The sequence below is a fragment of the Schistocerca serialis genome, chromosome 5, assembly GCF_023864345.2.
Source record: "Schistocerca serialis cubense isolate TAMUIC-IGC-003099 chromosome 5, iqSchSeri2.2, whole genome shotgun sequence".
Taxonomy (NCBI): domain Eukaryota; kingdom Metazoa; phylum Arthropoda; class Insecta; order Orthoptera; family Acrididae; genus Schistocerca; species Schistocerca serialis.
Window position 1 is genome coordinate 471,462,524 of NC_064642.1, and position 26,957 is coordinate 471,489,480.

Consider the following 26,957-nt stretch of genomic DNA (forward strand, 5'->3'; position numbering starts at 1 on the left):
AGCAAAGTAGACTACCCTGTGGCACAACATGCCACTGAAGATAATACGCTTGATTTCAATGGCTGCTTCACTACCCTTCCACCACCCATTTTTCCATACTGCGCAGATGGAAGTTATCCTTACAACAAATTCTCCGCTCCCGTAACTATCCCAGCCTCAACAGTGAGTAGAGTAAGTAGCAATCTATCTTTTCCTACCTGGAGTTTCCATTGTTTGAACAGGTAAATATGGATGAATTAGACTTTCTATAATTGTCTTTCCATAATATGTAATGTGAGAAAAAAAACATAACCATTTTCTTAATCACACAAGCAGAAATCTCATAAACCCCACTTTGTATGCTTCTTTGGATTGTAGCACTTGAATTCTTCCCTTGAATCCTACCAAGCTGTCATTGTATCCCCATTTATTTTTGGTACATAGTGTTCTTCGCATTTACTGTCAATATACTAACTAATGTTCACCTTGCTCCCTCTCAAACATTGATGCCCCTGAGCTGTGGCAGATGGCACTAAATGCAGCATATCAAAATAATTGGGGAAGAAAAGGAGATGAGAAAAAACATCCTTAAACAATGGAGTTCGTTCTAGCCAGGTGTCCAAAATAGTCAACTAATTCTGCCTTCAAATTTAAGGCAAAGCTCAATATTGCTCCAAGAAGAGCCTTCAATTCTTCTAGTGAAACATCTCTCAAAAGTGCAACATTAAGTGTTGTGTAAGTGGAGTGACTTCATGTATCTTTTCCTTAGCATACATATTTGTGCCATTCACAATTTCATTAATAAGATTATCAGTAAAGAAGGGTTGGAAATATTGAAGTATGGATTTTGGTCGAACGTCGTGAAGAATGGTGAAACCCTGTTGCATGACAGAAAAAGGAAACTTCATGAGATCACTGGTGCCATCACAATAAACTTTGCAGGTATTTGCTACGGGTTGTCTCACATCATCACTTTCCACTCCTTCTGTAGTTCTGATTTACTAGAACTTATATCACTGCGCACCGTGGAAGCTTCTTCCTAATCACTTTCCTATTGGCTGTTATTGTACTAAAAGCATCTCAATACAACGCTATTTGAGTTGTCCTATCTCTGTACTGACTGTTGTAATGCACCTAACGATATCCAACAATGGAGCAGATAGAAAGCACAATAATGGAAACTTGTTGGACATCGTCTGACATTAGAGCCTTAGTGGAAAATTGTAGTGTCAGATGTAGTCCAACAGTGGATCAAAAAGTGTTAATAAGACCTGGTTGTAAAATACTAACTTAAATTATTTACAGAAAGATGAACCAACCCCTAGAAGTCGAACCAGGGAAAGAGCAGTTTGAGTACAGCATTTGTGGATATACAAAAAAATTAACTTTTGATGATGTGGACCTGAACACACTCTTTGGAACTCAGAATTTATTGGGGATACAATACAGGTATCAAAAGCTTATGTACAACTTGCAGCTTAACCGGACTGGAGTTGGTCATGAAAGAGAGGCAGTAATTGAGAAGGGAGTGTGGTAGGGTTACAGTCCAACCTCCTCGTTATTCCATATGTATGTTGAGTAAACAGTAGAGGAAACCTAATTGAAATTTGGAAAGGAAATTAAAAGTTCAGTGAGAAGAAATATAATCTTTAAAGTTTGTCAGTGATCCTGAAATTCCATAAGAAAGAGAAAATTATTTAAAAGAGTGTTGAATGGAATGGAGTCCTATCTTGAAAATAGGTTACATTATTAAGATGAACATCAACAGAAATAATGCTGAGGGAAAAAGATTAGTAAACGACACCCTAAAAATTGTAGACAAATTTTACTATTTACACAGCAAAATAGCAATGGCAGAAATAGAAAGAATATAAAATGCAGGCTATCAGTAGCTAGAAAATCTTTTCTGAAAAAGAAACAAATGTTAAGATTGAATATAAATAAAAGTATTAGGAAGTTTTTTTTCTGAGTGTGTCTGTCTAGGGTGTAGTCTTATATTGAAGTGAAACATGTACAATATCCAGTACAGAATAGACGAGTATTTACACTTTTGAAATGTTGAAAATTAGATGTGTGTATCAGATAACTAATGAAGAGGTAATGAATCATATTGAGAGGAAAAGCATTTTATGACTCAACTTGACTAAAAGGAGGGACAGGGTGTAAAACAAATGTTGGGTTGGGGGTGGGGATGAGAGAGGGAGAGGGACAGGGGGGGGGAGAGAGAGAGAGAGAGAGAGAGAGAGGGGGGGGGGGGTGAGGTGGGGGGGGGGAGAGAGGGGGGAGGGGGTCGGAGGAGTTAGTATCAAATTAAAAGTGGATTCAGATTGCAACAGTTATGCAGAGAATAACAAAAATGAATTTATACATTTAGCAAACAATTTTGATATGTAATGGAAGAGTAAAACTTTACCTAATTGAACCACTCTACTATTCATAAATGGAAGGGGGGGGGGGGAGACAGCTGTGTTAACTGAAAAATAGAGAAAAAAACTGCACAGCATGGTAGGTTGTGACATGAAAACTCATGCCTGTTGTAATAACTCAGCTTCAAGGAAGCTGAAAGCTTATATCTTTTATGAGTGCAGCATTATAGTCAATTACAAATTATGTTTTCAATACAATAAACAGTTAAGGTTTTATTTGGATCTCTCAAGCAATGTCTGAGTTTTATCTGAGTGAAAGCTCACCAGTGAGACTGCCACCAAAAGCAATTGATGGTCGAACCATGCAAATTGTAGAGATTAATGCATTAGATAAGGAAAAGACATTCCTAAGGTGGAAGTCGAATCATTTTAATTAAACAAGGAACGTAGAGGAGGCGGATATGTACACCTAGGTTAATAAATAAAGATATCCTGTGGTGTACCTACTGTACCAGGAGACTCGTAAGAAGTAAAGCCTGCTGCACGTTAGGTACAAATCATAAATCCATAGATAGGAAAATGTTAATAGAAATAAATTTGTCAAAAAAGCAGTATGCAAAGCCTTCAGTAATTACCACAGCAAAATTGCACAGTGGGACTGCTGTAGGAGCCCAAATAAATTTTGGTTCTGTGTGAATGCAGTCATGATCCAAAAAAATAAGTCTTCACACATTTAATAACATGGAGACCAAAATAGACATTAGCACAATGAAAAGCTGAAATGTTGATCTTTAAAGATTCCTTCACAAAAGAAAATGTGGAAATACTGCCACAATTTCCATCGCCTATAAGGAGATGAGTGACTAATACTAAAGTATTGTGTAGCTAAGAAGGCATATGGTGGGGTGACATGCACTGGCTTGTAGCAGTATACCCCTTGATAAGTGAGCCAGTAGCATAATTTTGCTTTATCTCTGTTGTGTGCATTTTGGTTTGCAAGTACAACATTGAGCTTTGATTTTAATGTTAGTTCAGATATGGTGAACTTAACCCACTATAGTGTTCATTTTGCATGGCCTAAAACAAACATGATCCATATCACATTCAGAAACAACAGTGATAGTTTTCCAGGACTATATATTATTCTAGGGAGAGGAAGAAGCAGAAACAGTGGCCTAGTATGACACTTATTCTAGTGTAGTCAGTTACCATGTTAGTCAAGGGCTGGAGCTTGTAATGTGGGGCACAGACAATAGCACAGTAATGATACCAGAAAGTATTCTCCATCCTTCTTTGCCCAGAATGTGTCATGCAGCTGCCTTCGTATTTGCACTCTACTGTAGTGGTGTTGGACAGCAGCTAAAATCACTAAAACTAAGGAAAACTATGTTGTCTAATGGAGTCCTTGTCAGATTCTATACAGAATTGGCAACTAAATTAGTTCCATGCTTAACTTTAATTTGTAGTAAGCTTCACGAGCAGAGAACTGTTTGTCACCGGAAGAGGACATGGTTTACACTCATTAACCAAAGATGTACATCCACAGAACAGCCATCCTACATCACTCACCTTCATTTGTTGCCCAATTGCAGCCATATCTGGAACAAAGTGACACCTGTATCAACTAGCACCTCTGAAAAACACATTTTGTACAAAACACATCTCCTGCTCTGCATAATGGGATATCCAAAAGCCATGTATAGAAATAACCTGACGTATTTGATATTTCTAGACTTTCAAAAAGTTTTTGATTTAGTACTAAAGCAATACTATATTTAAAACTGGTCTGAAAACTGCTGAGAAAACAGAATAAGCATTTTATCATTCATGAAAAGCAATGTACAGCTATGGAAGTAATTTTGTGGGCACCCAGGGAAATTTGATAGCCATTACTGTTCATATAAGGTAATGACAGTATTTGGTGTTAGTTTCAATGTAATACTTTTTGCAGTTCACAGTTATAGGTGAAAAAGTATGCTTTTATAAAAAGTATGGCATCTTCAAACTAGATCTAGACAAAAATGAACCCGATGAAAAGACTGCTAGTCATGTCATACAAATACCTTTCAGCAACAATGTTTAGGAGCTCAAAGAAGAGCAATGAGATAAAATCAGTTCATTTGTAAGATACTGGGGAAACTGCAGTTTGTTTGTGATGGAAATGTCTTGCAGAGTTCTTGACTGGCACTTAGTAGAGTACTGTTACAGTGTGTGTGTGTGTGTGTGTGTGTGTGTGTTGCTTTACAGTAGACATAAAGCACATAGAAAGGAGGACAGTGCAAATGGTTGCAAGGTTCTTTGTCTCACAGATGAGCGTGGTTTCAGTGCTAAAAAATCTAGTGACACTCTCTCTCACTCACACTCTCTCTCTCTCTCTCTCTCTCTCTCTCTCTCTCTCTCTCTCTCTCTCTCTCTCTCACACACACACACACACACACACACACACACACACACACACACACACACACACCTGTGAATAGAAAAAGAAAGTACATGATAAAACGAATAGCATTCTTCATCTGTGGACTGAAAAATAAGTGCATGATAAAATGAAGACCATTCTGCTGCCTCTATATACTGATTCACTAAGTGTAGATGTAGTCTTTGAAGCTATTAGACCGTGAAAGATTAGCTAGGTGTAATTATGACACTCCCAAAATTTCGTTGCAAACTTCCAGAATTACACTGCAAATATCATGAAGAACATAGACAAGTGAAACTGGGAGAGCATAGATATAAAAATTGCCACATATTTACCAAAATCGAGTCCAAATCCAAAAGCAGGGTCATTGATGAAATAAAACACTTAACCCTGGAAGCACATTTATTTCTGACAGGAATGTACGGACAGAACTTAACTGAACTCCTTGAATGAAAGTATTCCAGGATATGCAAATGTAAGAAATTTCAAGCATCTCCCAGAACTGATAAATACTGAATGGCAAATAACTGTGATTGGTTGGGTTTGAAGTGGCAACTTGTAATGCACCAGCCAGCAACTCTTAACTGCTATCCATAGTGTACACAGCACAGGTTGCAGTATTGCCCCCTTCTCATAGAGCAACAGTGATCTGCTGTTTGAGAAGTTCTCATTGGAAGCAATTATAGCACCCTGAATCTAGACATAGTCAATGGTCCTATGTATGGCAGCACTGGCAGATCCTCCATTCTGGTCATGTTGTCACAACTTCTTCATTATGATGAGATTCCAAGGTAATTCATCGTATCAAAGCTTCACATTCATAAAGTGGGTTTTCAGTTTCCTTAAACAAGTAACCCCATCATTGATCAGCACCTCAAAACAGCAACAGGGCTTCATACAGAGGATGTGGGTGCTGTCTCGTGATGAGTGGTCATAAATCTTTAACTGCATAAGTGATGTCCAACAAGCAGTGAAGGATATGATGTGGTCCAAACTAGTACATCAGTCACTTTTCTGATATTCCCAATTCCTGAAATAGTGCAAAAACCCATACCAAGTCTCCCTGACTGTATCTAACCAGTACGTGCTCATGTTGTATCATTTTCATTCCTTGACCTGAACATCCAGTCTGTACAAGAGCCAGATGTCTTGTTTCTTTGGTCTTTGTGATGGGGTGTTTTCTGTAGTCATCCAGAGTATCATCTGGTTGAAATGAGAACAATGCATCCATTGTCATTTTCAGCCTCATGAACGTGGAGCAGGAAAAATTGTGTGAAGTTCATAGTGTCTTGCTGTGCTGTGTTATGTGTGAATGTCATGACATGAAGTATTGTATCCCAGTCTCTCTGTTCGACATCAGCATACATACCTGCCAACATCTTATTAAGTGTTCTTTGAGGTCATTTGTCAGAGGATGATGATTGCCATTCTGTGGATAATGTCACAATGTGAAATTACTTCCGATAGTAGTCTGGACTGGAAAACCACCCTACCTGCAATCAGGATCACTTGCGGTGCTCTGTGCTTAAAAATTATGTATTCTAGAAGGAACCTGCCAGTTTCCAGGAATTCAGCATTCAACACAGCTTTGGTGATAATTTAACAGGTGAAATAGTAGGTCCAGACTATTATCCATTGATTCTCATTTGTTGACTTTGGGAAACTCCCAAATACATGAATTCCACTTCAGGGGAGTGGTGCTGTTGCGGACAGAACTGGTACTAGAGCCCCAGAGCTAACTGTGACATGTGTTTCTGTTGCTGGCATTCCTTACAGCAACTCACATTGTGTGTAAAGTATGGTTAGAGACCTGGCCAGTGATACCTGCATCTTATTCTGTCTAGATTGTTCATGAATCAAGATGACCATATGTTGGAGTGTTGTGAAAAACTTCAGGATAGATGGCTGTAGGTGAACTGGGATGAAAGAAACCATTTCCTCCCTATCAGATGTTGTGTCTATTAATTGGAATACTTCATCAATCAGTTCCTCCTTCAGGGTATCTGTGGTTTTCAGCAAGTTCAGATCATCCTTATGTTCAGCAGCAGCAATGTCATTTAATACAGCAATGAGTGAGATTTCGTCCATGCTTCAGTGTTCTGCGGAATGATGTCTTGAGAGACAGTCAGTGTCCTTGTGTCTGCTGCCATTTTTGTATACCACTGTGCCAAAGTGCTTCTGAGGCCAGGCAGTGCCCATCTCACCACTGAACCCTATGCATCCTTCAGGCTAGCCACCACCAGAGAGAATGGTGGTCTGTCACTGCAGTGAATAGTTCGCAAATAAATGTGGCTGGAACTTGCTGTTGGCCCAAATAATTGCAAGGCAAGTCTTCTTCAGTTGTAGAATAGTTCATCTTGGACTTTGAGAGTATGCCAGAAGCATAAACTATTACCTTCTCAGCATCTGCCTGAATTTGTGCTAGAACTACACCTTTATTGTAACCACTAGCATCAATGTGAATTTCTGTCTCAGCATTCCCATCATACTATAGGGGTTCAATCCCAGACTCTTGCAATCATCAGGAGAGAACCAGGTGGGCAATCAGCATCCAGCAATCAGTAATCAGACCTCTGTTAAGAAGGGTGGGGTATTTGTGTTGGCACTTCCCACGTGCTCTGTGGCAGTGGGGCTGGGGATGAATATGGCATTGTGTGATTGTGTGTACTCGTTTTTCCTCTGGGTCAGCTCTCTTAGTGATTTGAGACTTCTACAGCTTCACCTTTCAGAGGCTCTTTTCTGCTATAACAGCATCGGAATACTTAAAACTGTGTTGTAAGTAGCCTTTCTTAAGTCACTAGTATGACTGTGTCTTTTGGCTTCCATCACGTCATTATGCCTCGCTTGCAGACCTCGGTGCTCAGTCGTTCCACTGAGCTGTGATAGCCTCTGTGTTAGCTGCAACTTGCTGAGCATTTCCCTCTAGCTGTCTCCAATTCCACTTTATTCATACCTGTTGGTTTCCGGTGTTCATAACAGTTTACTATGACTACTTCTGGTGAAAAAAATAGGTAAACCCAATGGATGCCTGCTCAGTGAAAATATGGATACAATGGTGACACTTCCCTTTGACATTCACTTGCTTCAGCTTTTCCCAGGAATAACTGGACCTCACATCCCTGTAACAGTCTGTATCATCCTACTTGGGCAGATCATAACACTTTTCCTCTGTAGGTCTTCTAACAACAGTAGAGTATAACCATCTACTTGCTCTGAAATTATTAATACGTCTTAGGTCTGTACCCATATTCATGTTGGTATGGAAGTTGAGAGAAAGAAACCTTTATCATTCTTTCCCCCTCCCTTCAGAATACGAGATATAAAACTGGATGACATTCTAATAATCTACCCAAGACTAAATGAAATGCTGTACAAGCAAACAGCAGTCTCAAATCTTATTTATCAATGTATCGTGAGGACGTAAGGGCATTTTAGACGCACTCTGGTCATCAGTCATCTTTTTCTTTGTTCCATAAGGCTTTGTTTTCTGTACTGCAGATGCTGCTGCTATCTGTAGCAGTGCATTGATAGCTCCCTTGAAAGACTTAATATGTCCTATGTGAATAACTGAAGTCTTTGCTGACATTTGTATTTTAACACTGACAAGCGACATTGTTTCCACTACTTGGTATGGTCCATGGTATCAGGTCAGGAAATTCTTTGTTTTATCATTTCGAACAATGGAAAATCCCGAATGGAATGTAACAACATAATGAAAAGGATAGTTGCTATTCACCGTATAGTGGAGATGCTGCGTTACAGAACGGCACAACAAAAAGACTGCTTTCTGTTGCGCCTTTCTGTGACTCAGCATCTCTGCTACATGGTGAGTAGCAGCTATCCTTTTTATTATTTTGTTTTGCCTTTTGTTGTGTAAGGGGTTTGTTACTAATAACCATTAGCCAATCTGTATTTCAGTAACTTCCCTATGCATTGTCCTATCTGCTCTTGTTGTTCTATGGCTTTCGTATTTACACATTTTACTTGTTACAAAATGTCTTGCAATTTCTTAGCAAGTTTTTTCATTAATTTGACATTGGATCCAAGCTTCAGCTTAATCACTTCAAAAGATGAAGGCATTTTTCTCCTACATATTAACTTGTATGGCAAAAGACCAGTAGCTGTATGGACTTAAGAATTGTATGTGGTGGTCACAAAATTTGAGTATACATCCCAGATTTCATGATTACTGTTAATGGAACAGCTCAGTACCTTCAAAATCATGTGATGAACACACACTGTTCTCCCATTGGCTGGAGGATGGAAGGCACTTGTTCGCAGCTTGTGGATTCAGAGCAATTGATGCAATCGCTTCATAAGATAGGACATGCTCTGTAACTGACGTGTCCAGAAAGCCAAAGGTGAGCAAACAATTATTTACTCACAGTTTAGCAATTGTACTAGATTTTTGGCCAGGAAATGCAATCATTACTACACAACATGAGAAATGGTCAATTATATTCAATATGTATTTATTTCCTGCTGGTGTTCCATTAAATTGGCCTAAAATATTGAATCCAAACATTTTGAAAGATTTAGGTTCTTCCAGTAGACAACATAATGGAATCGGTTGGTGGCTACAGTCAGCTTGATGCACATATGGTACACAGTTCCTGACATATTTGCTTGATATCTTGTTTTCTAATCTTCCACCAGAATTTTTTGGCAGTTCACCTATCAGTTGCATCAGCAGTTCGAGTCTTTCGCCATTCAGCAGCTCTCCTGCCCAGTGTTGGTAGAACTGCAATTTTTCTACTCAAACTATTGGCATTAGCATACCTTTTTCCTGGGCACTTAGATGGAGTGCCCACATTGTTAATCTGCTGTAAGAGTCCTTCAAACCTAATAACCGCTTGAGAGCTGTGTGGTCCGTCACTAACTTAAATGTTTGGCCATATAAATAACAGCAGAAGTACTCAGTACCACAGATTACTGCCAGCATCTCCTTCTCTGTCATGGAATAAGTTTGCTCTACTTTGTTCAACTGTTGGGATGTGTACGTTACAGAGTACTCTTTACTATCTACATTCTGTCCTAGGACACATCCAGAATCTGTATTACTTGCACTTGCTTTAAAGTATTGAACACCATCTGACATTCAGGAGGCCACCTAAGCTTTGCTTCTTTCCATAAAAAAGGTTCAAAGGTCTGTCAATTTAAGCAAAGACCTATATGAATTGATGATGATGATGATGATGATGATGATGATGATGATGATGATGATTACAGAAACTGATGAAACTTTGCAACTGTTTAACTGTGCTCAGTGGCAAACTGGTGAGACCGAGCATGAATCTGTTCTCTCTCTTTTTCGCTGATTGTATGCTGAAAATAATTTACGTCAATTGCTGCAAAATGACATTTATCAATGTTTAGTGCTGTTCTCAGCCTTTTAAATACCTCCTCCAACTGTCGTACAGTTCTTTTGAAAACACTATTATGTCATCAAAGTAGATCATTGCTCCAGTTTCAATCCCCTAAGTACAACATCCAATAATCTCTGAAAGATGATGGGTGCATCCTTGAGCCTGAATGGCATTAAACAATTTCAGAAGTGACCTCCTGAGATGGAAAAAGCTGTCTTTGGTCAATCCTCTGGTACCTCTGCTATCTGATGATATCCTCTCTTTAAATCCATTGTGGAGAAAGTTATGCTGACCCAAGTTGTCGAGAGTCTCTGTAATGTTTGGGATCAGCTATGCATTGGAGAGCATTTGTGCATTGAGGTAGCGGTAGTTACAACAAAATCTGTATTTTTTTTGTGCCATCTGGTGACTCTTTTGGGATCAAAATTACCCATGTCTCCCAGGGACCATCACTATACTCGATGATACTGTCGGCTAGCTGCTAGTCAAAAAAATTCTTCCATTCAAAACTCAATGTGTGTTCTTGTACACTGGAGCATTACTCCCTGTTGGTATTCCATGTTGAGTGAGTGACGTTGCTGGTAACAGACCATACGGAGTAAACAAATCTGTGTACTGCAATAACAAAGCTTCCATTGCTCCTCTATCATTTCCCTGTAAATATTTCCTTTGCTCATGTAATTGATATTAAATGACAGTTTGCTTGCAGCAGAGGTCCTCACTTGACATGTCTATATCGTCTCCCTCTAGAACATCCAATTCAGCCATTAGTAAAGCTTTTGGCAGACTCAGTTCATCCTTGCCAAAATTATCAAGTTTTACCAGAACTGTAAAAATCTCCATCCACATCACTGACACATACAATACTTCTGTGTACAAAACAGTGTGACTTACCCAGTTTGTTGTTAGTTTACAGTGGCTCTACAATATATAATAAATCCTTAAGTAGGTCCATACCTATGCTCACCTAGATCAACTTACTTGTACCCTGCAGTACTGTATCATGCGAACTGTTCTTAGGTGTCAGTGTCCACAGTTTATTGGTACCACCTTCATGATTGACGAATGATGTGACAGTGTAACACTCACCACCGTTGCACCTGGTGGAAACAATGTCTCACCAAATTCAATTGTACACTGTGAAAGGTCAATTTTTGCACGTTGTTTAACAAGAAAGTTGAGTCCCACAATCACACGGTTTACATTACCAACACACTGCAATACTTCTACTTGTTCGTGGAAACTGAACAGTGTTGTCTCCAATGACTTCACATCATTATCACCTACTCTGCATAACCTATACCATGGTGAACATTTTCTCTTTCTGCCCAAGAGATCCAGACTGACTACCGACATGTGAGCTTCTGTGTCCACCAGAAATCAATGTTCTGCCATGTGCCCACATCTAAAACACTTCACTTTAGAAGAGAAAACACCATGATCACTGTGTATTCCTATTGTAATATCAGTCTCCTCCAATTGCTCATCAATCCTAATGGCAGCAGATAAGTCTAAGTCACTTGGGTTCTCCATTCTGAACCTCCGTGACATATAAGCAGAAATAACTCTTTAGAATCCCATGAAGAGCGCTGTTCTCTGCCTCATGCAGAATCACTCTCTCAGCCTCTGCATTCTACGTTGGTCATACATTTGCTAGTTCAGTTTCCTAATCCTTTCAGAGAAGGATTCTACTGATCAACTATATTTCTGCAATAGTCCATTGAGTTTCTCCCATGAGAACCTCATGCTGTCCCACTTCCAATAGTGCTGTATTAGACCATTAGCCAGTTCATCAAACATTTTAATGTTTTGAGGCTCTTATGGTACCTTATTTTATTTATTTATTCAGAGTCATCAGTCTTCTCACTGGTTTGATGTGGCCCACCATGAAGTCCTCTTCTGCGCCAACCTCTTCATCTCAGAGTAGCCCTTGCAATCTATAGCCTCCATTATTTGCCTGATTTTTTCCAATCTCTGTCTTCCTCTACAATTTTTACCCTCTACAGTTCCTTCTAGTACCATGGAAGTTATTCTCTGATGTCTTAGCAGATGTCCTACCATCATGTCCCTTCTTCTTGTCAATGTTTTCCATATGTTCCTTTCATTGCTGATTCTGCAGAAAACTACTTCATTCCTTACCATATCAGTCCATCTAATCTTCAACATTCTTCTGTAGCACCACGTCTCAACTGCTTTGATTCTCTTCTTTTCCATTTTGCGCACAGCCCATGTTTCACTACCATACAATGCTGTGCTCCAAACATATGTTCTCAGAATTCTATCTTTGATGCTAGCAGACTTCCCTTGACCAGGAGTGCCCTTTTTGCCAGTGCTAGTGTGCTTCTTATGCCCTCCTTGCTCCATCAGTTAATGGTTATTTGGTACCTAGGTTGTAAATTCCATAACTTCATCTACTTCGTGAACATCAATCCTGATAAGTTTTTCGCTGTTTTCATTTCTGATGCTTCTCATTACTTTTGTCTTACTTCAATTTACTCAGTCCATATTTTGTGCTTGTTAGGCTGTTCATTCCTTTCAGCAGATCGTATAATTCTTCTTCACGTTCACTGTGGATAATAGTTTCATCAATGAATCCTATCATTGAAATTCTTTCACCTTGAATTTAATTCCAATCCTGAACTTTCTTTTTTTCTCCATCATTGCTTCTTCAATGTGTAGACTGAACAGCAGGGATGAGAGACTACATACCTCTCTTATACCCTTTGTAATCTGAGGACTTCATTCTTGGTCTTCCACTCTTACTGTTCCCTGTTGGTTCTTGTATGTATTGTATGTTACCCAACTTTCCTTATAGCTTACCCTGTCTTTCTCAGAATTTGGAACATCTTGCATGATGTGACATTATCAAACGCTTTTTCCAGGTTGACGAATCCTATGAACGTGTCATGATTTTTCTTTTGTCTTGCTTCCATTATCAATTGCAAAGTCAGAATTGCCTCTCTGGTGCTTTTATCTTTCCTAAAGCCAAACTGATCAATACAACCTCAGTTTTCCTTTCCATTCGTCTGTATATTATTCTTGTCAATAACTTGGATGCATGACACTTGTCAGCTCTTGCAATCTTCTGAATTGTGTTGATGATGTTTTTCCAAAAGTCAGATGGTATGTCGCCAGACTTAAACATTTTACACACCAATGTGAATAATTATTTTGTTGCCACTTCCCGTAACTTTTTGAAATTCAGTTGGAACCTTATCTATTCCTTCTGCCTTATTTGATTTTAAATTTTCCAGAGCTCTTTTAAATTCTGATTCTAATATTGGATCCCCAATCTCTTCTGTACTGACTCCTGTTTCTTCTTCTATCATGTCATCAGACAAGTCTTGCATATCATAGAGGGCTTCAGTGTACTCTGCCCATCCATTCACTCCCTCCTCTGCATTTAAAAGTGAAATTCCTATTGCACTCTTAGTGTTACCCCCCTTGCTTTTAGTTTCACCGAATGTTGTTTTACTTTCCTATATGCTGATCCAGTCCTTCCAACAATCATTTCTTTTTCGTTTTCTTCACATTTTTCCTACAGCCATTTCGTCTTAGCTTCCCTGCACTTCCTATTTATTTCATTTCTAAGGGACTTGTATTTCCATATTCCTGTTTTTTGTGAACAATTTTGGTACTTCCTTCTTTCATCGATCAAATGAAGTATTTCTTCTGTTACCCATTGTTTCTTAACAGTTACCTTCTTAGTACTGTTTTCCTTTCCAACTTCTGTGAGTGCCCTTTTTTAGAGATGTCAATTCCTCTTCAACTGAACTGCCTATGGAGCTATTCCTTATCGCAATATCTGTAGCTTCAGAGAACTTCAAATGCATCTCTTCATTTGTTAGTACTTATCCATATCCCACTTCTTTGTGCACAGATTCTTCCTGACTAGTCTCTTAAACTTCAGCCTGCTCTTCACCACTGCTAAATTGTGATTTGAGTGCATATATTCTGGTGTGTGCGCCTTACAATCCAGTATCTGATTTCAGCATCTCTACCTGGTCACGATGTAATCTAACTGAAATCTTTCTGAATGTCCTGGCATTTTCCAAGTATACCACCTCCTCTTGTCATTCTTGAACAGACTATTCACTATTACTAGCAGAAATTTATTGCAGAATGCAATTAATCTTTCTTCTCTCTCATTCCTAGTACCAAGCCCATATTCTCGCTTATCCCTTTCTTCTGCTCCATCCCCTGCAACTGCATTCCAGTCCCCCAAGATTATTAGATTTTCATTTCCCTTCAAATACTGAATTACGCTTTCAATATCCTCATATACTCTTTCTCTCTCTTTTCATCCTCTTCTTGCAATGTTAGCATATGCACATGAACTGTCAAGGTCGGTATTGGTTTGCTGTTAATTCTGATGAGAACAACCGTATTACTGAACTGTTCACAGTAACTTACTCTCTGCCCTGCCTCCCATGATACCATTTTCTGACACTGTTGATATTATCCTGTGTCTTCTTTCCATTTCACTTCACCGACCTGCACCATATTTAGATTGAACCTTAGTATTTCCCTTTTCAGATTTTCTAACTTCCTTACTAAGTTCAAACTTCTGACATTCCATGCCCCAACTCTTAGAACATTATACTTTCATTGGTTATTCAATCTTCTTCTCATGATCACCTCCCCCTGGCAGTCCCCTCGCAGAGATCCAAATGGGGAACTGTTCTGGAATATTTTGCCAGCAGAGAGATCATCATGACACTTTTTTCTCAGTTACAGGCCACGTGTCCTGTGAATACACATTGTATCTTTAATGCAATGGTTTCCATTCCCCAAGGGCAAGAGGGTGTTCTGAACCTCTGTTTGCTTGTCCACTCTCTTTGACAAGGCTGTTGGTTTAATGGGATGACTTCTTATGCCAGAAATCTTCGGCCACCACTGCTGACGACTTTTATTCAAAATTTAAGTTGTGGCAAGGTTTGAACCCGGGACCGAGGGCATTGTGATTATGAATCAAAGATGCTACCCCTAGACCACGTGGGACATAACATATATTTTTGAGTCATACACTAACCCTAACCTAGACATATTCAAGGATGTTTCTTCCAACAATTTTCCCAATTTGGGGCAGCCTCTATATCACTAATAAAAATAGATACATCATCGATTACATTCCCTGAAAATGGTGCTATGAGGTTAACTGGTGTGGGATTAATGGCATGGTCTGGAACACTATCATGTTTTTATTTTCTCCTCAATTAAGGAGTCCTTGGCCCCCAGTGGCTTTCCTTTGCTCTCTTCTCCTTCGCAATGTTTCATTGTCTTGCCCCTGTTGCATTGTGGTTTGTATTGTAACAATGGAGCTATTTGCCCCTTCAATGCTTCCACCATTTCATTTAGAATCACTGGTTATGTTTCTGGCATCTTCCGTTATACCAGAAAAGAAGGAACTGCACCTATGATAGGCAAAAACAGGAATTAAACTATAATTAATCATTGTGCCGTATCATAGCCCAATGACATTCTGTGCACAGATTGTGTTTTGTGATCAATTCTTCTACATGTACTATAGTAGCTGAGACAGCTTGAACATGTGGCAAGTCATGTCCAGATAAATTGCAATACAGACATCTCACTGGCTGCAAGTAAAGTTCTCTAGTGTTCCTGTGGAACTAAGGTAAATCTGTAGGTTCCTGTAGTTAACAAACGAAACTTTTAATGTACTTTGAAGGTTCCTGTGACTCACCATGGCAATATGAAAATACAGAACTAGAAAGAAAACCACAGTGCATTTTTATGAATTTCATCTCATAGCATGTCAGAGCTGCATAGAAAGCCAGCTGCTGTTGTCCTAGATGTGTGGGTGTGGCACCAGATGTAAACATCTCTACCACTGGCAACCACTTGCCATCACCAGATACAAGGGTCTGGTCCCAGGTTTCTACCATTGTCAGGAGAGAGCCAGGCAGGATGCGGTGGTGAGGTCCTAATTATGTTTGAGAGTACCAAGAGAACATCATTAACAATAACACATTTATTTGGCAGTAATACAGGATTGTCCTGCAAAGCACTGCACCACAACCAGCATGGTGGAATAGTGCCTTATCAGTAGCAGAGGGCTGGCTTGACCTCATCTTGCAGTATCGTCAGCACAGCGAAGCATTAGGTGGCAGCTGCTATGTGACAAGGCAGTCATCGACCTGTGGATTCTGGCAGCCTCCACCTCTAAGTACTGATCTGTAAAGTGCTCTTGTTGACATCGAAGATTTGCATTCAGGAATCTTGAACCAGGTCCACCTGAAGTGTTAAGTGCCTCACAGTGGTTGGCCCTCGGGCCCCTGCTTAGGAGACAGGAGCCAGCAGCATCAACATCTGCCACAGGAATGGGATGAGCAGCAGCAGTGCAGACCCACTTGAAGGCAGATTATGGACGGAGTCCAGGTCAGGTATATCGAACCTCCAGCAGGCCTGCAGGGTGGTGGCAGCCTCCACTCCCCATCATTGTAGTTTTGGAAGTTGTCATTGCAGCTGGCGGCAGCAGCAGTAGCAACCGCCTTCCAGCCGGACCCGTGGTTCCATGGACAATCGAAAATAGCTAGACATGCTGAGTGTCAACCTTGGCTGTCATCATTTGTGAATCAGACTATAGTATGAAAGGCTTCTATTTACTGCTGAATAGAGTTACAGTGCAATTATTTTAAAGTCTTTATATCTAACATAGACAGTTAATTGGAGCCTCTGCGAGCATGTTCAAGTAATTAAAATGGGATATCTCAGAAAAATGCACATAAAACACAAAATAACATCTCTCAGGGGAATATAAAGTCTGTAGTTTCCCTTGCTTTCAGTTGCACTGCAGTAACAAAAAGTCATGGCTGTGTCTACTTATATTACAAAGCCAGATAATTAAATCATCTAGACTATTTCCCCTGCAGGCACGGAAGTGGTTGACACCCATCTTCAGGATCCAGTGTTAGACTGGCATCTCCATCCTTATGGTATGGCTACCAGGCAGTGAGGCATGGCTGATGACTACTCAGGGGGATGTCTTCAATCAAAAAACATATATGGTGTTCCAGAACAGTTAGTAGAATATTAGCTCCCTTAAGTATTTGACAAATTGTAGAATTTGAAAACAGAATAAGTTGAAGTTAAATATAGTGGGAATTAGTAAAGTGTAGTGGAAAGAGGAGCAGGATTTGTGGACAGGTGAATACAGAATTATTAATGTATGAGAGTGGTTTGATAAGTCTGATAAAAAAAAGTAAGAAAAATGTTTGTTTCATAAACAACTCACAATACTTCTCGACATAGTAAACCTGGTCCACCGATCCTCCCGCTTTATCGTCCCATCAGATAAATGGATTCTGTCAAACTTTACAAGGTGCTCTTTGACTGCAACTGTCGCTTTTTCATTTGGTGAAAATTTCTTCCCAGAAAACAAACTTTTAAGTTAAGAAACAGGAAGAAGTCACTTGAGCCTAAGAATGGTGAATAGGGTGGACGAGGAATCAATTTGAGGCACAATTCATGCACTTTTGCCTTTGTTATCAATGATGTGTGGGATGATTCATTAACCTGGTGAAAGAGCACTTTTTTGTATGTCAACCTTTGTCTTCGTTCATCCAACACAAGATACAAACACTCCAACAATTGAGTAATGGGGTCCAATTATGGTTCTACCTGTTTCCAAGTAGTCTATGAGTATTATTCCTTGGGAGTCATCATCATACCAGCTGACAGAATTGTCTTCACCTTCTTCAGTGCACTTTCACCAGCATTTGTTCACTGTTTTTCTGCCGTTTTGACTATGGTGTGTAATTACAGATGCAGGTTTCATTAAAGTCACAAATCAGAACAAAAAAATCTTGCAGGTAAACATTGCTAGACATTGTGTTGAAATGTTGTGCTTGATATGCATTTGGTCAACTGGGAGCAATTGCTGCACTTTCCTTGCACACGGCTTCTTCATAGCCAATCCTCCATGCAGGATATAATGCACTCACTCAGTTGGGGTGACTTACTATATCACGGATTTTGTCAATGATTTCCTTTGTGGTGACCTCACTTGGATGGCTAGAGATCACTTCATTTTCAGTGCTTGTCCAACCATATTTAAATTCATTAATCCAAGAGTAAGTGGTCTTCAATGGTGGTGCAGAATCCACATGAACTTCATCCAATTCTCTAGAATGAAATTTTCACTCTACAGTGGAGTGTGCGCTGATATGAAACTTCCTGGTAGATTAAAACTGTGTGCCGGACTGAGACTCGAACTCGGGACCTTTGCCTTTCGCGGGTACGTGCTCTACCGACTGAGCTACCCAAGCACGACTCACGCCCCGTCCTCACAGCTTTAATTCCGCCAGTACCTTGTCTCCTACCTTCCAAACTTCACAGAAGCTCTCCTTCTGCAAGGTTCGCAGGAGAGCTTCTGTGAAGTTTGGAAGGTAGGAGACAAGGTACTGGCAGAATTAAAGCTGTGAGGACGGGGCCTGAGTCGTACTTGGGTAGCTCAGTCAGTAGAGCACTAGCCCGCAAAAGGCAAAGGTCCCAAGTTCGAGTCTTGGTCCGGCACACAGTTTTAATCTGCGAGGAAGTTTCATCCAACTCTGTTTTGATTTGTGCAGCAGTCCAACCCTTCAAATGAAAATGTTTAATAATAGCACAAAAATAATTTTCTCCATTTTTAATTGCAGTTCACACATTGACCAATACACATGGCTGTCAACAATGAACTGTATGCTGTGCGTTGTTGAAATTCTTTATAAGATCCTTGCAATAATCGAGCTTACCAACCATGAAGGCACAACAAAAATGTTCCATTCTTTCATGGAAATTTACCAGACTCATCAAACCATCCTCGTAGAATCAAATAGAAATAACGCAGGACTATGTGTAACTGTTAGCAAGAAAATAGGAATCTAGGGAAACTACTATGAATAACATAGTGAAAGGATTATCATAGCCATGACAGCCACAAAGCCCTGATCCACAATAGTACACCAGGGAGCAGTGAAACTGGCAGCTGTAGTAGTAGATTTAGAAGGTACCCTTTCCACTTTTCCACATGCTTCTCTCACTAGTATTCCCATCCTGATTCTCAATCATCAAAAATCGGAAACTTTTAGCCCGCTTCCACCAAACTATTACAGTCGTGTCAGCAGCAGCATAAATAAACCATGTTAACGATAGGTGTTCATTTGGATGGAGAGAGTGAAACAATGTGGATGGGATAAAATAAATTATTCAGTCTATTAAGGGAGATGAAAAAATATGATGTGGAACTGGAATTTGATGGAAGGAAAAGAAAGAGAAGGAAAACAGTGGAGCAGTGACTTGGAAGGGGGGGGGGGGGGGGGATGACAGGAGGAGCCACCTGGTAGAATTTTGCAATTTTTACCCTATGACTAATCTTAAAATATAGACTAAAGAAAGAAAAACTCACATTTACAGCATTTTTACATTAAAAAAAAAACTTTGACAATGTTATCTGGAATACACTTTGAAATTCTGAAGTTATCAGAGATAAAATACAGAGTATGGAACATTATCTACAACTTGCACAAATACCAGGTGGCAGCTGTAAGAGCTGGACATGAAATGGAGGAAATAGCTAAAAGAGGAGTGAGAAAGGGTTGCAGCTTATCCCCCATTTTATTGAATCTGTATATAGAGCAGGTGGTATAGGAAACAAGAGAAATTTGGGAAAGGGATAACAGTTCTGCATGATGAAATGAAAACATTAAGGTTTTACAGATAACATTGTAATTCTATCAGAGATGACAAAGGACTTGAAAGATCAGTTGAATGGTTTGAATAATGCCTTGAAAAGGGGTGGTAGGACAGACATTAACAAAAGTAAAATGAGGTTAACTGAGTGTAATTTAATTCTATCAGGTGATGCTAGAGGAACTGAAATAGGAAAGAAGACTTTACAAGTAATATATAAGCTTTGCTGTTTGGATAGCAAAGTAACTGATAGTATCAGAAGTAAAAAGGACATGAAATGCGCACTGGCAATAGCAAGAAGTGTTTACAAAAAAGAAAACGCCAAATACAAATGTTAGCTAGCCTTTTCTGTAAGTGTATGCCTAGAGTGTAGCTTTCTACATCATCTACATCTATATGCATACACCACAAGCCACTGTGTGGAACATGGTGGAGGGTACTCTGTACCTCTATTAGTTGTTTCATTTCCTGTTCCATTTGCAAATAGTGGGGGAAAATGACAGTCTATATACCAGCATACAAGCCCCAATTTCTCTTATCTTCATGGTCCTGATGTGGAGTGTATGAGTGACAGTAAAATCATTCTGCAGTCAGCTTCAAATGTCCATTCTCTACATGCCTTCTATGGAAGTGGAGTGTGTACAATAAGTATGTACAAGAAGAAAAGCTCTTGAAATGTAGAGTTACAGAAGAATGTTGAAAATTAGATGAGTAAACCAGGTAACTAATACAGAACTGCTGAATCTGATAAGGGAAAAAGTATTTAAAAACCCTACCATAAGAGGGGAGTGGGAGAAAAATTATTTTGTGTGTGTGTGTGTGTGTGTGAGAGAGAGAGAGAGAGAGAGAGAGAGAGAGAGAGAGAGAGAGAGAGTGAGTGTTGATTTGGGGGGGGGGGGGGGGGGGGGTAAAAATTGGACAAATGCTTGAATACAATAAGTATGTTATTGTGGACATAGATTGTAGTAGCAATGCAGAGATGAAAATACTTGCACTTGATAGACTATACGGAGAGCTGTTCCAAACCATTCTCTGTGGAAGGAATATAAGTAACAAGTCACTGTATAAATGAGATGCCAAGTTATTAGTGTGTTCGGAGGGGAGGGGTTGCATATTCAAGCTCTGTATTGATGTGCTTGTTGATAGCTCAATGCCTCAACTGAATGGTGAGCCATTACCTTTACCCCTTTCCATTAAAAATTGCTGTTAGTTTTATATAAGCTTTAAAACCAAGTTAAAAGTAAATATTGTGTAGTCTCTGCTGGAGTAATACTCAAGGTCAATAGCATTACTAATGTAGTGACAGAGAAGCTAAATGAGTGTAACAAAAGACCATATAGTCAGCAGCTAGTTTCTTTGTTTAATAAGAGAGAGGAAATTTGAAATTGCACTGATAAAAGCAATATTTGTTTAATTAAAACTCTGTGAACAATGGGAGAATTTAGGAAATACTGTAATCACATTCATATTGTTGGTGTAGATAATGTGAGGACCCCCCTCCCCCCATGAGCCATGGACCTTGCCGTTGGTGGGGAGGCTTGTGTGCTTCAGCGATACAGATAGCCATACAGTTGGTAGAACTGCAACATAGGTATCTGTTGAGAGGACACACAAACATGTCGTTCTTGAAGGGTGGCAGCAGCCATTTCAGTAGTTGCAGGGGCAACAGTTTGGATGATTGACTGATCTGGCCTTGTGACATCAACCAAATCGGCCTTGCTGTGCTGGTACTGTGAACAGCTGAATGCAAGGGGGAACTACAGCTGTAATTTTTCCTGAGGGCTTGCAGCTTTACTGTATGGTCAAATGATGATGGTATCCTCTTGGGTAAAATATTCTGGGGGAAAAATAGTCCCCCATTTGGATCTCCAGATGGGAACTACTCAGGAGGGTGTCGTTATCAGGAGCAACAAAACTGGCATTCTGTGGATTGGAGTGTGGAATGTCAGATCCCTTAATCAGGCAGTAGGTTAGAAAATTTAAAAAGGCAAAATAGATACATTAAAGTTAGATATAGTGCCAATTAGTGAAGTTCAGTGGCAGGAGGAACAAGACTTCTGGTCAGGTGAATACAGGGTTATAAATACAAAATCATATAATGGTAATGCAGGAGTGGGTTTAATACTGAATAAAAAATGGGAACATGGATAAGCTGCTATGAACAGCATAGTGAACCCATTATTGTAGCAAAGATAGACATGAAGCCCTCACCTACCACAGTAGTACAAGTTCATATGCCAACTAGTTCCGCATATGATGAAGAGAGTGAAGAAATGTATGATGTGATAAAAGAAATTATTCAGATAGTTAAGGGAGACAAAAATTTAGTAGTAATGTGGGCCTGGAATACAATTGTAGGAAAAAGAAGAGAAGGAAAAGTAGTAGGTGAATACGAAGTGGGAATTGGGGGTAAGGAACGAAAGGGGAAGCAGCCTGGTAGAATTTTACACAGAGAATAACTTTATCATAACTAAATCATAGCTAACACTTGGTTTATGAATCACGAAAGAAGATTGTTTACATGGGAGAGGCCTGGAGACACTGGAAGGTTTAAGATTATATAGTGGCAAGACAGAAGTTTAGGAACCAGGTTTTAAACTGTAAGACATTTTTAGAGGCAGGTGTGGACTCTGACTGCAATTATGAATTGTTTATTGAAACTGAAGAAACTGCAAAAAGGTTGGAATTTAAGATGATGGGACCTGGATAAACTGAAAGAACCAGAGGCTGTTTTGAGTTTGAGACAGAGTATTAGGGAACAATTGAGAAGAATGGGGGAAAGAAATACAGTAGAAGAAGAATGGGTAGCTTTGGCAGATGAAATAGTAAAGGCAGAAGAGGATCAAGTAGGTAAAAAGAAGAGGGCTAGTAAAACTTCTTGGGTAATTTATTTTAATTGGTAAAAGGAGAAAATATAAAAATGCAGTAAATGAAGCAAGCAAAAAGGAATGCAAACATCTCAAAAATCAGATCGACAGGAAATGTAAAATGGCTAAGCAGGGATGGCTAGAGGACAAATGTGAGGATGTAGAAGCATATATCACTAGGGGTAAGATAGATACTACCTACAGGAAATTAAAGAGACCTTTGAAGAAAAGAGAACCACCTGTATGAATATCAAGAGCTCAGATGGAAAACCAGAAAAAATGGGAAAGCAAAAAGGTGGGAGGAGTATAGAGGGTTTATACAAGGATGATGTACTGGAGGGCAATATTGTGGAGATTGAAGAGGACGTAGATGGAGATGAAACGGGAGATAAGGTGCTGCGTGAAGAATTTGACAGAGCACTGAAAGACCAAAGTAAAAAAAAAAGGAGTTGACAGCATTCCATTTGAACTACTGATAGCCTTGGGAAAGCCAGCCATGACAGAACTCTCCCATCTGGTGAGCAAGATGTATGAGACAGGCAAAATACCCTCAGACTTCAAGAATAATACAGTAATTCCCATCACAAAAAAGCAAGTTTTGACAGGTGTAAAAATTACCAAACTATCAGTCTAGTAAGTGATGATTGCAAAATACTAACACGAATTCTTTACGGACAAATGGAAAAATTGGTAGAAGCCGACCTCGAGGAAGATCAGTATGAAATCCATAGAAATTTTGGAACACGCCAGGCAGTAGTGACCCTACAACTTAACTTAGAAGATAGGTTAAGTAAAGGCAAACCTATGTTTCTATCATTTGTAGACTTAGAGAAAGCTTTTGACAGTGTTGACTGGAATACTCTCTTTCAGATTCTGAAAGTGGCTGGGGTAAAATACAGGGAGTAAAAGGTTTTGTATTGAAACCAAATGACAGTCATAAGAGTTGAGGGACATGAAAGGGAATCTGTGGTTGAGAAGGGAGTGAGACAGGGTTGTAGCCTATCCCCAATGTTATTCAATCTGTATGTTGAACAAACAGTAAAGGAAACAAAGAAAAATTTGGAGTAGGAATTAAAATCCATAGAGAAGAAATAAAAACTTTGAGGTTTGCCGAGGCAGTAAAGGACCTGATAGGGCAGCTGAACAGAATGGATAATGACTTGAAAGGAGGATATTAGGTAAACATCAATAAAAGCAAATCAAGGATAATGGAATGTAGTCAAATTAAATCAGATGATACTGAGCGTATTAGATTAGGAAATGAGACATGTAAAGTAGTAATTAAGTTTTGTTATTTGGGGAGCACAACAACTGATGATGATCAGAGTAGAGAGAATATAAAAAGTAGACTGGCTATGGCAAGGAAAGCATTTCTGACAAAAAGAAATATATTAACATTGAGTCTAGGTTTAAGTGTCTGTAAGTCTTTTCTGAAGGTATTTGTATGGAGTGTAGCCATGTATGGAAGTGAAACACAGACAATAAACAGTTTTGACAAGAGGAGAATAGAAGTTTCCAAAATATTGTGCTACAGAAGAATGCTGAGGATTAGATGGGTAGATTACGTAACTAATGAGGAGGTACTGAAGAGAACTTGGGTGAAGAGGAATTTGTGGCACAACTTGACTAGAAGAAGGGATCAGTTGATAGGACATGTTCTGAGGCATCAAGGAATCACCAATTTAGTACTGGAGGGAAGCGTGAAGAGTAAAAATCATAGAGGGAGACCAAAAGGTGAATACGCTAAGCAGATTCAGAAGGATGTAATTTGTAGCAGTTATCTGGAGATGAAGAGGTTTGCACAGGATAGAGTAGCATGGAGAACTGCATTAAACAAGTCTCTGGACTGAAGACCAGAACAACAATGTGAGGACAGTGTTAATTTGTACAGCATTGTAGTAGTATTTATGCAATCTGTTTTGTCTGCCTCCAAAATGAAAAAGAAGTATTTTACAGTAACATTTATTTTTAACATTGATGTCACTGCTACTTCAAATGCATATGCAGATGAATATATTTGCCAGCAGGTGTCTTTTGGTTGCATATTTTGTGTATTTGTTATGACTGCTGTATGTGTATGTTGACTTCCATATTCTACTGCCTGTTATATTTTCCACTTAAAATAGTAGACAGCATCATGACTTCTAATAGAGTTAAATTATTTTCTGCTTAAACTTCAGTATAATCTTTTGCCCTGCTACTACAGAGTATTATGGTGCTTTGTGCACCAGCTGATTGTGTTACAGAGCATTCACTCCAGTGGACGTAACCATCGTATGGCAATTTCCCGTCTGCTGGAGTATCCAGCCGGTCAGCAAATATACCTTGAAGCCAGGGACAAGTTCCGAAAAAAAATTAATTATACACTCAGCCTCAGGTTCACATCACGTCTTTCTCGTGAGCTTGAAGGTTTCTACCTCAGCAGCTATGTCACCAAGGATGGCGAGAGAAAGCAAGTACATCATTCCCAACAAACTAAAACTGTTACCACCATATTTATTAAACATACTAATTTCATCAGATTTCTACATTTAAGAGTAATTGTAGTGAATAGTATTGATTGTATTCGTTATGTAATCCTTTAGCTTTATCAGATCAGTATAATATATATCTAAAATTGATACACTAGTGCCTTTTTCGGTTCACACACTTTATGTTTCTCTATATTTCCACCCACTACCATCTTTCTCCAGGCTCAATAGTTTACACTAAATTATGCATTCGCTTTTTACATTGTGTGCATAATTGATTATGATTCTGTCAAGCATATAGTCGCAACCTCATAACATATAGTAACTCTTGCATGTTTCAGCAGCTTTTTGATCACTTTTCTGTTAATAATATCAGTTTTCCTGCTATTATGCTAGTTTACTGTATCATTGATGTGTGTCTTTCCATGATGGAGCTGTGCAAGATACATCTGTATTACACATTTCTGTGGTGTTATTTAGACTTCCTGATTTATTTATAAACTACTAAAAAAAGTTGTTGAACTGTCATCAGGGCTTGCATTGTGTGTGTGTGTGTGTGTGTGTTTTTAATTGAAAGCCTCTTTCCCAATGCTAACTGCTCAAAGTAATCTTTTTAACTTATTTGAAAACTGTTTTCCCCTGAAACTAAATCCAGATTACACTGAATTTGACAATATTATGAGAAGGATAGTTGCTACTCACCATATAGTGGAGATACTAGGTTGCAGATAGGCACAACAAAAGACTGTCAAAGCTTTCTGCCAAACAAGCCTTCATCAGAACACCCCCCCCCCCCCCCAATACACAGACACACACACACACACACACACACACACACACACACACACACACACACACACACACACACACAACCATAATCTCTGGCTGTAACTATCCTTCTCTTTGTATTGTTACATTGTATCCTGGATTTTACAATATCCTTTTAAGTAAATTAGAGTATGATGATGTTACAGGAAATGCTGCAGAATGGTCCAAATCGTATATCTCTGACAGAAAACAAAGAATATCAATAGGAAAGAGACATTATTAAGCTATCAGGTATTATCCAACTGGGAACAAGTAACATGTGGTGTTCCCCAAGGTTCCAACTTAAGGCTCTTACTTTTGCTTGTGTATATCAGTGACCTTTTATCAGTAACATTACCAGATGCCAAGTTTGGTTTGTTAGCAGATGATACAAATATTGCAATAAATATTATATCAAGTATAGCCTTGGGAAGGTCAGCTAATGAAATGTTTAAGGACATTAATAAATGGTTCCTAGTTGATTGTGTCACTAAACTTTGAAAAAATATGACATATGCAATACAGAACTTGAAAGAAATCCCTAAAATATGGTGACAACTAGATACAAGAATTTGACACTGTTAAATTCTTGGGATTACAGCTGGATAATAAATTTTACTGGGAGTTGCATACTGCAAAACTGCTGAAGTCCTAAACAAATCTGTATTTGCTATGTGACTGTTGTCAGACTTAGATGATACAAAATTAAAAAGCTAGCATACTATGCTGACTTTCATTCCTTAATGTCACACGGGTCTATTTTTCTGGGTTAACTCATCAAGCCAAGCTAAAGTTTTTTTGCCCCAAAAATGTGCAATATGAATTATCTGTGATGTGAACTCAAGAACATCCTGGAGAGGGCTGTTTAAGAAACTGGAGATACTACTGCTTCCCAATATATTTATTCCTTAATGATATTTGTCAATAAAAAATATATATTTTTCAGACCAACACCTCAGTGCATGGATTCAGTACTAGAAATAACTTAC

The 26,957-nt window shown here is 39.1% G+C and overlaps 1 protein-coding gene across 4 annotated transcripts in view; it reads left to right on the forward strand.

Annotated features, from left to right (window-relative positions):
* Positions 1-26,957, forward strand: part of LOC126480848 (glutamyl aminopeptidase-like) — a 282,827-nt gene that overhangs the window by 118,687 nt on the left and 137,183 nt on the right. For 3 of the 4 annotated variants that reach the window (XM_050104204.1, XM_050104207.1, XM_050104208.1), the window contains one exon: positions 24,922-25,142. In XM_050104204.1, the coding sequence (XP_049960161.1) occupies positions 24,922-25,142 (221 nt within the window). The remainder of the gene's footprint in view (positions 1-24,921; positions 25,143-26,957) is intronic. The other variant, XM_050104205.1, reaches the window with a different exon arrangement.